The 14,238-nt window shown below is 36.3% G+C and overlaps 1 protein-coding gene across 1 annotated transcript in view; it reads right to left on the bottom strand.

Moving 5' to 3' along the window:
• Positions 1 to 3,749: 3,749 nt before the first annotated feature.
• Positions 3,750 to 14,238, bottom strand: part of LOC120077723 (mediator of RNA polymerase II transcription subunit 15a-like) — a 28,412-nt gene continuing 17,923 nt past the window's right edge. Inside the window, exons 7-12 of the mRNA XM_039031686.2 lie at positions 13,720 to 13,794; positions 11,585 to 12,991; positions 11,141 to 11,485; positions 9,018 to 9,218; positions 8,850 to 8,938; positions 3,750 to 4,303 (exon numbers count right to left, since the gene is read on the bottom strand). Of these exons, the coding sequence (XP_038887614.2) occupies positions 4,096 to 4,303; positions 8,850 to 8,938; positions 9,018 to 9,218; positions 11,141 to 11,485; positions 11,585 to 12,991; positions 13,720 to 13,794 (2,325 nt within the window). The 3' untranslated portion in view covers positions 3,750 to 4,095. The remainder of the gene's footprint in view (positions 4,304 to 8,849; positions 8,939 to 9,017; positions 9,219 to 11,140; positions 11,486 to 11,584; positions 12,992 to 13,719; positions 13,795 to 14,238) is intronic.

Below are 14,238 nucleotides of genomic sequence, written 5' to 3'. Positions count from 1 at the left end.
TGAGAGGGTGGGGCTCCTTGTTTAAGACCTGGATTCAGTACTTAAGAGAACAACCTTTGTCCTATCGCTAAATCGGGTAGGCGTGAATTTCATCTTGCATCCTATGTCTTCAGCTATTTATCCGGTCTTACCCTTGAAATGGGAGGCTTATTGAGCTGGCGTTGTTGAGCCAACCCTCACCCATGAAAATCTAAGGATAATCCCAAATAAACAAGAGTACATAGTTAGCTCAAAATTAAGATCGAGTTACCTAGGTCATAGAAACGAAATAGTAAGTCTTGAACAGTAAACAACGTTTATAAAGTAAGAGTGACTTATTTCTTGGTCCGATCTTATGCAAACTCATTGCAAAGGACGCTCTCACTCCTCATGTCAATACATGAACGAATTTTGATCATTTTGTTTGTAGTATCTTTACAATAACTTGTAACAGCTACAAAGTAGGCCGCATCCAATAGTGTTACCAGAATAAGGTACCCAACCTTAATAATGTACTACAGACCGTTTTAGCTATTTACTCAAATTTAATCCATCTTCATGTCTCAACCTTAATAGTCATGTAGTTTATTGAATTTCGACTTTATGAATGCAATTAATAGATTCAATACCTTTATTGAAGAAATGTTGAATAAAATCTTTATTCATAATAGAATGTGTTTAACTTTACAAACTGCAAGTTTTAGAACATAAAACCCAACACTTCTAACGTAAATCACTTGAAAAATAGAACTCATTTTAAGAAAGTTCCTTCTCCAAACATGCTCAAAATTTTGTTAACGATGTTACCTCAAAATTTCAGCATGAAACTCCTTGTGGTTTAACCTGGGCATTCAAATCTTTCCCGAAAGCGCTAACCGCAACTCCCTGCTTGAGCAAAGATTCTAGGTTTAACTTCCAAAATATGTAACTCGAACCCTAGACCTTTTCTTGTCAAAGTTCCTTCTACAAACTTACTTGAAATGGTGTTCACGATAATACCTTAAAGTTTCGGTGTGAAAGTCTAAGAGGTTCAGTCTATATCTATATTTCTTCGTCGAGTGCCCGGAACACCTGAAAATGAACCTTCGACTCTTCCTTCCTTCTCCGACCCTATTTCTGGTGAGAACTCCCTTCCAAAGGCTCGATTTCAGAAACTAGACTCCCAAAGCTTTCCGACGGTACCAAGTTCGTCTGGTTTGCTCAAGAAAATCGTCTAAAATGAGCTCTTGAAGCTCTTTTCCCTTTTTATACTACCGTCCAGCCCTTTTGCATGAAATCTCCTTAAGCCACCTCACCCACTAGTGGAGATTAATGGTCGAGATTAAGCCATCCATCTGAGTAACTAAAAGAGAAGTTTAAAAGTTGATTGTTTCGAGCAAACTCGATCCTCGCTGGAGAATCTCGATGGAGAAGGGTCCTTACTCAATGGAAAATTCCATGGCTCTCTGTTGAATACTCGATGGGAAGGATTCGAAACTCAATGGGATACTCGGTGCTGGATGGCTCGCTCGATGCATGCTCCTTACTCGATCGCTTGTACTCGACGCGCGACCCCTCTTCGCTTACATTCGACGTTTGACCCCTTCCTCGATCACTTATACTCGACGCTTTACCCTTCCTCGATCACTTATACTCGACGCTCGATAGCATTTACTCGATGTCTACCTTGTACTCACTTGACGCTAATCACCCCTCAACACGACCAACACTTAAATCAAATTAATTTGGGATGAAACCTGATTTTTTTTTTTTTAATTTGAATTTTTACGTTTTATCTCTTCAAATCAAATTATGTCTGAGATAAGAGTTGAGGCTTTTCTCAAATTAAAAGTTTGGTCGTCCTCTATCACAAATTTTAGTTAAACTTGTGCACTAAATTCACAGTTTAATTAAACTGGGAGCATCGAAGTCAAGACCAAATTACTTGCATCTCGATGTCGGCTTTGTCTTTTTTCGAGATGTTAGGACACTGATTCTTGAAATCTTTACTCTCGTAACGTGTTATTACAATCTTTCTGAAAAGGAACTATATGATGAACAACTTCTTTATTAGACGGTAGGTATCAAACAAGGTTAATCGGTCGCTTACAAATGATCACCCGATCGCTTACCAAACGCTAAACGATCGTTTACAATCTCTACACGATCGCTCAGTATTACTAAATGATCGCTTACTAGATCCTCTGCGATCGCCCACAAACTCCTACACGATCGCTTAGCTATTACTAATACACGATTGCCTACCAGAACATATACGATCGACTACCCAATGCTGCACGATCGTTGAGCTTTACTACATGATCGCTTAATGGACGTAGACGATGAACAACACACTGCGATAGCTTCTTCACGACAGCGTCTTCCGAACTCCCACTCTCAAGAGCTCTTCTTCCTCACTTCTGATATTCAGACTTCCCTATCTCTCTTTCCGTTTCCTTTTCCTTTTAAACCTCCATTTCTCCTAACGGAATTGGAAGATATTCTTAACCAACTCAACCGCCTTTCCTCTATTCTTTCTTTCTTGATATTGCCATATAATTAGGGTCCTATCACAAGATTCATTCACCCATATCTATGTACAAATCTCGAAAAATGGGCATTTGCTAGAGGAGAAATTTAAGACCAATCATGGATCGCAACATCATTTACTAAATTTAAGACAAAATTTCAAAATCATCAGATTTGTGACCAATTAAGAATTGACATGTGTCCCAAATTGAAGTTGAAGACAAATTTTATGTTTTCGCCACAGGCATTGGATTGAGTACAATTAATTTCACCTAATTTGACGTTATAATTTGGATGTTGGTCCAAGTACACCCAAACATGAGTTTTAATTTGGGCCTAAAATTTCAAAATAGGCTCAAATTTAATTAATAGAACCCAAAGGCCAAATTTGAATTCAATTAATTAGGCCGAAAAACCAAGCTCATGAGCCAACTGAGCCCAAGCCCATATATAAATAGAGAAGCTCTTCTACTTCCAAAAGGTCAACAATTCTACATTCTGTGAGCAGAGAATTCATCAACACTCTCCTAAAACTTCTACTTCAAGAACGTTCGATGTTTTTCTTCCTCAAGTCAAGCACATTTATTCAACAAGAGAGAAATAAAGAATCAAATACTAGAGATCGAATCACATCACATCAAATCAACACCATCACACCAACTCAAGTTCAAGTCTAGGACATAAGTTTCTCTGAAAATACCTCATTAGAACAATCATAATTTGTGATAATATAGAAGGGATTTTTTTTTAAATGATAAAAAATAAAAATAAAAGGAAAGAATGAAATCTGCTTGCCAACACATTTCTTAAAAAGGAGAGAAAAAACAGAAAAGTGTGAGTAAAAAGTGCAGCAGCAACAAATGGAAAAGTTACCTAGCAAGTGGCAACAAAATGAAAATGATGAAGGGAACTATCACTTTCTTGGGTTGAAATGAGTTACAAAGAATCTATGCTGAACATGCTATTCTATAACGTCAAAACATGTCAAAAAAAAAAAAAAAACCTTTAATTTAAACAGAAAAATTAAAGAACTTTCTAGAAAGAATTGAAATTAATATCTTGTCCAAATAAGAATTTGAATTTCTATATATTACATAAAACATGTGCAATGGTACAGTAAAGAGATCTTTTCAACTAACAAGCTCTCAGTGGGATCAGGCAAAAACATGTTTGTCTTGGTCTAAAAGGTCTAGTCCAAGATGAGCACAACACAAGTTTTATTCCCCATGTATTTTTCAATAGAGACAATCTAAAAGGAAGAATTTTCCTATCAAACAATACATTTATGCATTCAATAAACATCAAGGGTTTCAATTTTACAGTCCCCCATTTTATGATTTACAGATACATAACCGAAAGAGGCATCGATTTTCACAAGCGAAACAGATCCATCGTGGCAAAATACAAAGACTCAATTAGCCTACTCCTGCCAATGTTATGGTATTTAATAAACAACCTTCATGTTTTAAAGAGGGACATACATTACGATATGTTACCATTATTTAAGTTAACTGCCCGTCTTCCCGAAGCAGGTGGGGCTGGTCAGTCAGCCTGCTAGAAATTTCTTGAGATGATTTGCGGAAATTCGTTATAGATGGATTCTTCGAATCACGCAGCGCTCAAACAGTTCTCCCAAGCACCATACTTAGAACAAAAGCTGCCACCGCCACTCTGCTGAGCATACTCAGAAACAACAGCACGTGCACAGACATCCCAAGTTCTTGCTATGTCCCCGAGCGACATCGGTTGTGAAAGGTTTCGCAAGGATATGCTAAATCTTGACTTGGCCTTTATTGAAAGGTCTTCATATTCCTTGCTGCAAAAAATTGATGATAGTAAGGATAATAGTCTGATAGGGACCATCGAAGCTGAAACGAATTTATCAAAATATAGTAATGGAGTTAAACAAAAAAATTACAGGGTTTTAAGCAAGAATCATAGACTCGAGTAGTAAAGTGAAAAGCAAGGCATTCACCAAAGAGAAGGAATGGACGGAAGATGATCAAATCACCCAACGTATCGTAAAAGTAAAATAAAAAAATTCAGAAAAAGGTGCAAGAGAATTCAGTTTTGCCAATTTTCAATCCCATTGCAAATTTGGGAGAATTCTTACCAACGACAGAATCTAGAGAAAATCCTAGGCATTCTATCTCTCCTAACAGTTTTCCAATTAACAGGAAGGGAAATACCCATAACAATCTTTTCCTCTAATCACCTTTGTACATATGTTAGATGCTAACTAATGTTTTAAAGCGTAAGGCATACTCTAAAGCGATGAGTCGCTTCATTGCCTCAAGGTGAGAAGCGATAAAAGGGTGTTGCTTGAATGAAGGGAGGCACACCCGATAAAATAATAAATAAATATCATTAGTAAAAATGTTCATGTAAAATAATTATACTCTACCTAAAATTATCAATAAAACTATTTAATCTCAACTAAAGTTTTTTAAGAAATATAGTAAGAAATAGTGGTTAATTAAAATAACCATTTCAAAGGTGAAGAAAAGAGACCAGAAACAACTTTAATAGATTGCACCTGGCAGTTTGGCTACCAGGTGGCAATTAATACAAACATACACCAAACACGTGAGTTGTGTATAATCCCATTTGAATTGGTACTTCTGTACTGGGGCTTGAAAATGTAAGAAAGGTAAAAAAGAGAAAAGGAGAAGATGAAAGATGATTAGAGCTGGTACGAGATTCAAGTTCTTCGATTCTTCTTCTCTGATTCTTCATGCCCTTTAATTCTTCTTCAACTGTTTAGATTCTTCTTCTCCTCCAACTCTTCTACTATAATTCTACATATTCTTTAAACATAGTTTTTCTTCCTCTTCAAACTCGAATTCTTATTTGAACTAAAGAAATAACAATGAAAAAGGGATGAATTGGGTAGGACTGATGATGAAAATGAATGGAATAACTAAGAGAGAAAAATAAAGAGGGGCATGGAGGCAACTGCCTACGCCGTTATGAACATGTTCATAGCGGCTGCATACGAGGCAAGCGCCTTACTGAAGGTGCTCGCCTTGGATGTATTTTACTTTTGTAAGTTACTGTGTAGTAACTTTCTTTTCCGGTTGTTAGTTGTTTGATTGACCAAGTATATAAGCTGATCATTTGGTTTAATGAAGGGCCGATGCTGTTCAGTTTTTAAGAAACTTCTCCTCCAACTTGTCTACACCAATAAAGTTACAGTATTTCAAGTGTAACACTACCAAAGTCTTATAACAGCATCTTCGGATGTAAAGATACAGTGGTGGACTAACGCCTAGTATACAACAGTATCCCTTTCTTTTATCATCTTTATCCTTTTTAGATATAAAAGAAAAAGCTAGTGTTGTAGACTAATGCTAGCAGGGCTTCTTTCCCGCTGTTGTGAAAGGAATGAACAAAAGTAAAGATAAGATAAAAAATTTGAGAAAGCCAATTCTTTTGTGGATTTTTGTCCTTTTTTTTTTTTAAATTGCTTTTATGCTGAATGATTAAGCTTTTTTGTTGAGGGGTATATCCACACATGAACAAGTGTGAACAATACCCTGAGATGAAGAAATGATCTAAGAATTGAATTGAAAGTCTCCAGAATTGTCGGTTCTAAGGACATGAATCGAACTTTGAAATTGAGTCAAAATCATAGAATAGAAGGATTGAAAGATAGTTGATGTTTCAGATTTATCCTTCATGAAATATGTCCATGTGAGTCTTATATGGTCATCAATAAAAGTTACTGTTATGGTATGTTTGAAGAGTTCACAAATTTCACACGGAAGATGACTCGACTTTTTATTCATGAATAAATGAGGAAATAATTTTTCAAGATATGAAAAATTTGGGAGACCGAGACAAAAGTGCCATGAACATAACTTCGCTTTCAGAAGGCAAAGATTTAAAACTGGAAGCAGACTCGGGAATGAGACTGACAAAACTGGAAGAAGACTCACAACTAAGGCTGGAAGACAAATTTGAAGGATGATTTTACTGTAAAAGATATTGATTACTAATTAATCAACAATGCAGTAAAATAAGTAACCACATTCATTTAATGAGTTTTGATTGGTAAAATTTTAATGAAATATTATTGAGTTATTCTAGTTAAATAATTAATTGAATTGATTTTGGTAAATTAATATCAACTAGTTTAAATAATTAACTACATTCAAAATAAAATGTAAATGAATGAGGGGGGAGAAAGAGAAAACTCACCCTTTTACAAGGGCATGGAATACCTCTTATGCATAGGCGAAGAGGATGCCTGGGAATACAGTATTCTCGTGTTCAACCCAGAATTCTCTTGTACCAAATGGCCTCCTCGACCATCTCTCTACAATTTTTTTCAATCATGATGTCTAGCCAAATCAAAACCATACCCATCAAAGAAACAAGTCCAGATAGCATAAGCTAAATCACAACTCCATAGCATATGATCAAGGTCCTCTATTGCCCTCCTACAAAGAATGCAACACCTTACACGACAACTCCATCAAGTTAGCACCTTCCTTGACACTCTGACTAAGGTATTAACCCTTCCCCTATAGAAAACCTACCGAACAAAAAACTTAACCTTTCATGGAAGTGGGGTACTTGGAGAGAGTCAAATAGTAGAATCTTTAATGGGGTTGAGAGGGAATCTTTTGTTGGAATTATATTCATCTTGATTGGGACCTTGGCTTCGGAAGATCAACGCTATCAGAGTGTGGGCAGCATTAATAGAGCTTATTGATCTTTGGCAAGTTCTGGTGTTTTCTCTACCCATTCGAGGTTCCACAAACTCACTGAAACTGAAACCACCCACAATCTTAATTCTCCATGGATTAAGATGATTTGGAATTTTGGTACCCGGTTAAACTCTTCCTTTGAAGTCTTGCCCACAGTAGTCTAAATACTCGTGAGAAAATGCAAAAGAAGTTTAGGAGTCTTTGTATGTCTCCATCGACTTGCTCTTTATGCCACAAAGATGTGGACTTCAACAATCACCTTTTGCTAAATTGTAATTCTGCTAGAAGAAGCTGGAAGCAACTCTTTAGAGCTTTTGGCATCAACCTCTGTCTTCCTAATAAATTCGAGTGGCTGGTGGAAGCTCTTAGAAGTTGGCACCTCAAAGGTAAAGCTAAAATTCGATGGGGTTGTGCTGCTCCTGCCCTTTTGTGGGAGCTTTGGAAAGAACAGAATTGAAGGATCTTCGAAAATACGTCCATTTATTTCTTTGATTTTTGTAACCTTGTTCAAATTACTTCAGTCTTTTTCGTTAGTATAGCCTTAATTAAATCCTCCACAATTGAGAGGCTCTGATTAATACGTTCTTATTTTAAGAAAAAAAATAAAGGAAACAAAACTTTACCTTTGTTTCCTATCATAAATAGAGAAGTACATGCCATTTTTCTTTCTCAAATCTCCATTAACTACCCTACAATCCAATTTGACTTGATCAAACTATAGGGTGCGATTGATAAAGCATTCACGAGAGAAGGTAGACAATTGCTTGGTCAATTTGTCATATGTATATCTTCAAAGAATCAATCTGCAATCTGACAGCCTACCTAGCCTATGCTTCCATCAAAACGTAGGCATGAGGATGCACAAATACCTAAGATGATGCAACTGGTTTGGGTTTTATGCCAAATCCATGATCAAACAAGAAAAATCCATCCCAAGAGTGAGAAAACTCTCCAGAACAAAGTCTTTTTTCAATATGACTTCAAAACCTTCTAAATACAACCCTAAAGTGGCTATACATAGCCTTACAAAAAATTAAGAAGTAATTAATTAAGCCTAAAATATGAATTAAACACTATAATCCAAATTAACAAATAGACTAAGACTACTATTAAATAAATCATACAAATTCTCTAACTCTAAGTATAAATCAGATTGATTAGAATTGTCCTAAAATCAAGGATGACTTTCAAATTTTATTCCAATATAATAAAGAAACTAAGTTTATCTTGGTCCAATAGTTTAAGCTCTTGGGTCTAGTCGTGATGTAGCATGGTATGAATGCAAAATATTATGAGTTCACACTTTTGCTAAGTCATTTTCTCTAAATTTTATATTAATAATTCATGCTGATAAGTCTAGGTGCGAGAACACATATTAAACAATTGTAATCACCATAGCCCTGTTAGTTTAAGCTTTTGAATCTACTAATGGTCTATTTGTTTATCCTTCCTAGTTAGATTAGAATTAAAATGGTACATATATTTGCAATTTTGTATAGGTTTATGAAATCATTTTTTTTATTTGATGCAAATAGCCTGCTACATATATACTTTATCTGTTCTGGGAAGAGGGGTTTGTGGAAGATAGAACTGAATTTGTTTAGAAAAGGAAAACAGATGACAAACAAAAAGCAGATCCCATGTACAAACCTGACTTCAACAGGAAACTTGTCTAGGAGTACCGGAGAACAATTTGGATAATTTGTAGGAACAAGTAACCGAAGAGGCTGAATTGGAGACTGCAAAATAGAAATGCACATGTAATAAAACAGATAAATGCAGACAATGAAGATCCCGATATGCAAGAAATATGCCCACCATTTGTGCAGAAGTGTACTGGGATTTTAAGCTGGGACTGAGAGCCACAGCACTAAAAGAACACTTGACAATTGTTCCTTCACTCCCATCAGCAGCAGCCGCTAAAGCACTTGGATCAACTACTTCATCACTGATTACAACCACAGTGTCAATAAGACGCTGGTTTATTTCCCTTATTTCTTCCAGAAGAACATGATTGGCCTGCAACAGGTAAAGATATATATATAAAACTAAAATAGTAAAGCAAATGATTTAAAACTAAAGTGAGCCGATACAAGTTCAAAACAGATAATATTGTGTTGATATTCTGACATAAAGATGACGAGCAAATTGCAAGAAGCCCTAAATGCTAAACGAGCCGGACATCTTAATACATCTATAAAATACATCACAAATTTATTGCTTTCTTCCTTCCTCCTCCCTCAAAAATATTCATAAAGTCTAAAAGTATTTTAGGACCTCATATTTGTTGCTTTGTTCCTTTCCTATTCAAGTCTCTTTAGCAAAAATATATTGCATGAAGCCAATAGCACTATAACTATCTAGGAACGAGTACATAATATATCTTGAAATTAATATTCTCCAACTACAAGACACTGGACCATGAAATAAAAAATAAAAGGGACAAAATTGTAGAGGGGGACTAAAATAATGCTGATATTTTTGTTTTAATATAAAAACTACACTGTAGTAAGTATATTGATATTCAACAACAATGTACGTGACTAACACTCCCCCCACCCAGAAAAGGAAAGAAAAACAAGGAGCAAAAGTCGTAGCAAAAAAGGTATATCAAGTTCAAAATGTCAAAGTAGGTTATAAAATTAGAAGAATATTGAGAAACATCTAATACAATAATATAACTTCCTAATGAAAAAGGAGAACTATATGGTGCTAAAAAGGTGGAGCATATGTGTGACCTCTAAACATAATTAGATAACTAATGATGAAGCTTATCTATTCTTCAACTTGTGGCTCTTAACCTATCTAAACTGGCCCCCATTCATCATCACCGCCACAAGTCCTTTACAAGCATATTTGGAAGTTTGCTTGCCAAGCGAGGTTTTTCTTTTTATTAAAAAAATATATATATTTCATTGATGAATGAAATCTCCAAAGAGTACAAAATAGGCCAATAAATGGGATTGCAAAAGATTCCACCAATTAGACACAAGGAAATTTAAATTGTAACTATTGAGGGGTTGTATATTTTTACACCAAAAAAGGATATTGAAAGTAGATGATTCAAGAACATCTTTTTTTTTAAATGGAAACGGACCTCTTCATTGAGATAATGAAATAAGTACGGAGTATATAATAATACAAAGAAGAGGCAAGAAAGCTAAAGCCAAGATGATTCAAGAACATCTCTAGGGGATCTTTCTTTTCCTTTCTTTTTCCTAAAATTTCTCTCTTCCCAAATCTTCCAAAGAATGGCTCTGATAATGCTGGCTCGTAAAAGCCATTTTGTTGCCTTAAAAGGGAGATAGATAGGCTTCAAAAAAGATGCCCTTGGTTCTACCTCTCTCCACCTTGGTACTACCTTTGCAAAAAAGACAATGAATCACAGAACCATATCTTTTTCCATTGCCAATTTTCTGCTAAAATATGGACTGAACTGTTCTCTGCTGGTTGGATTACTGTCCCCCCTCTGAAACACTAAATTGGATAAGGATGCTTTTTATTGATCACCCTTTCAAGGCTACTACAAGCTCATCTTTGGTCTTGCTTAATTAGGGCTGTTTGGTGGAAGATATGGGATGAAAGAAACAACAGAATTTTCCCGATGCTGGAGAGAACCTCGAGCTGGCTATTTTCAATGGGTTTTTTTTTTTTTTTTTTTTTTTTTTTTTTTTTTTTTTTTGTGTGTGTAAGAATTTACAACCTCTACAAAATAATGGTTTGAATTTCCTTTTTGCTAACTGGAAACAACTGCTGTATTCCCTGTAAATGGGCCTCTTTTGTATCCCTTAGGATATTTCATTCCATCAATTTGAAATTGCTTTTTGTCACCCCCCCCAAAAAAAAACAAAAAAACAAAAAAACAAAACCAATATCTAACTAAACTATTACAATGTTATTTCACCCTCATAGAACGTACAATATGTAAAATTTGTTATTACCTCAACCCTGGGCCTTTTGGCACTAGATGTTGCAGTTGACTCAAGATCAGATGTCTCAGCACCAGTCAACGGTTTAAAAACATCATTTATGCTGCCAGCTGATGAAACAACATTTAAGGGCATTGCACTCGTGTGGCGTCTCATCTTTTTGGTTCCATTTGGTCCATCGTGGGGAACAAAATTTCTTGCTTGCAGCCGACATTTTGTCATGGCAACCAGATCCTCCCCAACGGCAGCTCTCGACCCATTACCAGGGGCCGAGCCTGCTATCCTATCAATCATACTGACAACTGATCCAATGCCATTGACAGAGGAAATCAAAGCTTTAGGTGACATTGATTTAACCTGAAAACCATAGTAAGTTTACAAATGAAGAAACAATCAAGAAGAATACATAACAATTTAAACCACGAACAAATAAAATCACTCAAGGTTTTGGCTTACAGCTTTAATCAAACGTTCAAGAGGCTGCTCTGTAAAACTCGATTTGCCGGAAACGGTTGGTAATGCATTGGCACAAGCGCCCTCTGTACCACTAAACTCAGCTAGCAATGGTGAGGCAGATATCCCAGGGGTGCCAATGGCAAGAGATTGGGCTTGTGTTGCAGACACGCTAGTTTGTTGTCCCGCATTCCCAACATTTGTATGTGTTGAGACACCAGAAGTGGGTTTTTCAGATTCACCAGGCATTGGAGATGGAGCCATAGGCGTTGAAGGAGATGGTACAACAAAAGGGGAGCTTGCAGATTGCAAAGGTGTTCCAGTCTTAGTAATGGATGAAAGCAGACTTTGTTGATCGACTTGAGGAGAAGAATTTTGGGTGACTTGAGGGGATGCAGCTTGAAAGATTGGCGGAGAAATAGGAAATGAAGTTCCTGGTTTCATCTGCTGATGGGTATAAGCTGAGCGCTGAGTTGTTGGGACATGCTGAAACATCCCTGGCTTCACAGCAAGCCCCTGTCTCATTTTCAGTTCGCTAATCTCCATTTGATTAAGTTGTGACATTTGGTGCGCCTGCATTTGTGTGGGTAGCTGCTGCTTTCCTTGCTGATGTAGCTGTGACTGTTGCTGATGTAATTGTGGTTGCTGTTGCTGCGGGTGTTGCTGCTGTTGCTGCTGTTGCTGGTGCTGCAACACCTGCTGCTTCAGTCTCTGCTGCATTTGTTGTTTAAGCTGTTGTTGCGATTGCAGCATCTGTTGCGGATCCTGTTGTTTCAGATGTTGATGTTGAAGCATATTAGGATTTGATTGAAGAGAATTGATGTTTGGCTGCAGAGAGTTCACCCCATTTTGTGATGGCAAAGAACTATTATTTGCCCGTTGGGAATTGTTTGCAGGATTCTGTTGCAAAGACCCAACAGCAACCTGCTGCAATGAGCTCAGTGAATTACCTTGTCCTGATTCCAAACTGGAACCAGGCTGCATTGGGATCGTCATGTTTTGTTGTGCTGCTGATCCTGAAAAAGTTGGAAGAGAATTATGCTGCATATTGTTCATATTGTTCTGCTGCACTGGAGCCACAGAACCTTGCATGTTTGCAGAATGCAGTTGGGAATTAATTTGATTTTCAGGAGACTGTAACGGGGTCATCTGTGATTGTGACTGCTGTATGGATTGCATGTGAGAGGGAGGATGTTGTCCCGGCGGTAGTGTAGAGATTCGATTCCTTGGCCTATTGGAATTTAAAAAACTAACAATCTGCTTCTCATAATGGCCTATCTTATCTTTCAATTCAAGTGTGATATTATTTTTTGAAACCTGTAAGAATGTCAAAAGGCGTTCCAAAATGCCCTTAAATGCCTTCAATTTATTTAGCTGCTCTATCTTTGGTTGTTGTGGAAGACTTTCAAACTGGGCAATAAAATATCAAATTACGCAATATCAGTGCATACTAATAGAGGGAATGAGAGAAACTACAATGCGAGTGAAAGTGTAGGATATTCGACAGCTGAAGTGGAAAACATTTTTGCAATGCATGTAGATATATTAGGAGTGTCATTCAAACCGCAAAAACCGAACTGAACCAAACCGAAAACTCAGTGAAATCGAAAAATACAGTTTGATCCGGTTTGAAGAAATTTTGAAACCAAATTAATTCGATTCGGTTCGGTTTCAATTTCAAAAACCGAATTAATCCGGTTCGGTTCTGTTTCAATTTCGAAAACCGAATTTGAAACCGAACCAAGCCGTTTTTAACTAATATATATTTTATTTATTTATATATTTATATATTTAAAAAAAGAGTAAAACTGGATTTAAAACTTTTTAATTTAAAGAACAAAACCGAACCAAACCGAACCGTTTTATAATTAAAAAAATATATAACATAGATTTTTTAAAAATTCCAAAACCGAATTTAAAACCAAACCGAACCGCATACATGCGGTGCGGTTCGATTCGGTTCCACATATTAGAAAAATCGGTTCGGTCCGGTGACCACCAAACCGTTTCCACCCCTAAGATATATGAACAAAAGGTGATAGATCAATGAAGTCATCCCTCAATGAAGATTAAGCTACTACCACAATCAATAATATCAAAAGTCAAATGCTCTAGGATATACATGTAGAATCACATACCTGATGCACTTTAGGAAGAATTTTATGGTACATTTCTTTCAATTCAAAAAAGTACAAGTCCTTCATAGCTTTAATCTACAAAAAAGGAGGAGAAGAAGAAGATGGAGAAAGAAGAAGTTAAACAACATTTTTAAGAATTTGAAAAAAAATACATATCCTAAAGAAAGTAGAGTCGCCCTTGACAAAAATAAATAAATAAATAATCCCCACATTAAAGCGCCTTATCAGACACAATCTTCCAATTAATCAAACAGGTAACACCCTCCTATATCACACCTTTTGACAAAAGATACCTAAGAAACTCAATCCTCTAACACTTGGACGCCTCAAACACATAAATAAGTAATTAGGAAAGTTAAAGCGTAACAAAGAAAGCAGGATGATCCCACCTCCATTAAACTATGCTTTGATGGCTTTAGAAACAATACTCTCCAAAACCAGATTCTAAAACATCAAACATGAACTTCCAAGCAGTTGGAAGACTAAATAATCAACGGTCAAAGACCAAACAACTACTTT

This window comes from Benincasa hispida, chromosome 5 (genome assembly GCF_027475165.1).
Source record: "Benincasa hispida cultivar pf3 chromosome 5, pf3_genome.v1.1, whole genome shotgun sequence".
Taxonomy (NCBI): domain Eukaryota; kingdom Viridiplantae; phylum Streptophyta; class Magnoliopsida; order Cucurbitales; family Cucurbitaceae; genus Benincasa; species Benincasa hispida.
Note: the sequence above shows the minus strand (reverse complement) of the source record. Positions and strands in the feature narration are given on the sequence as shown.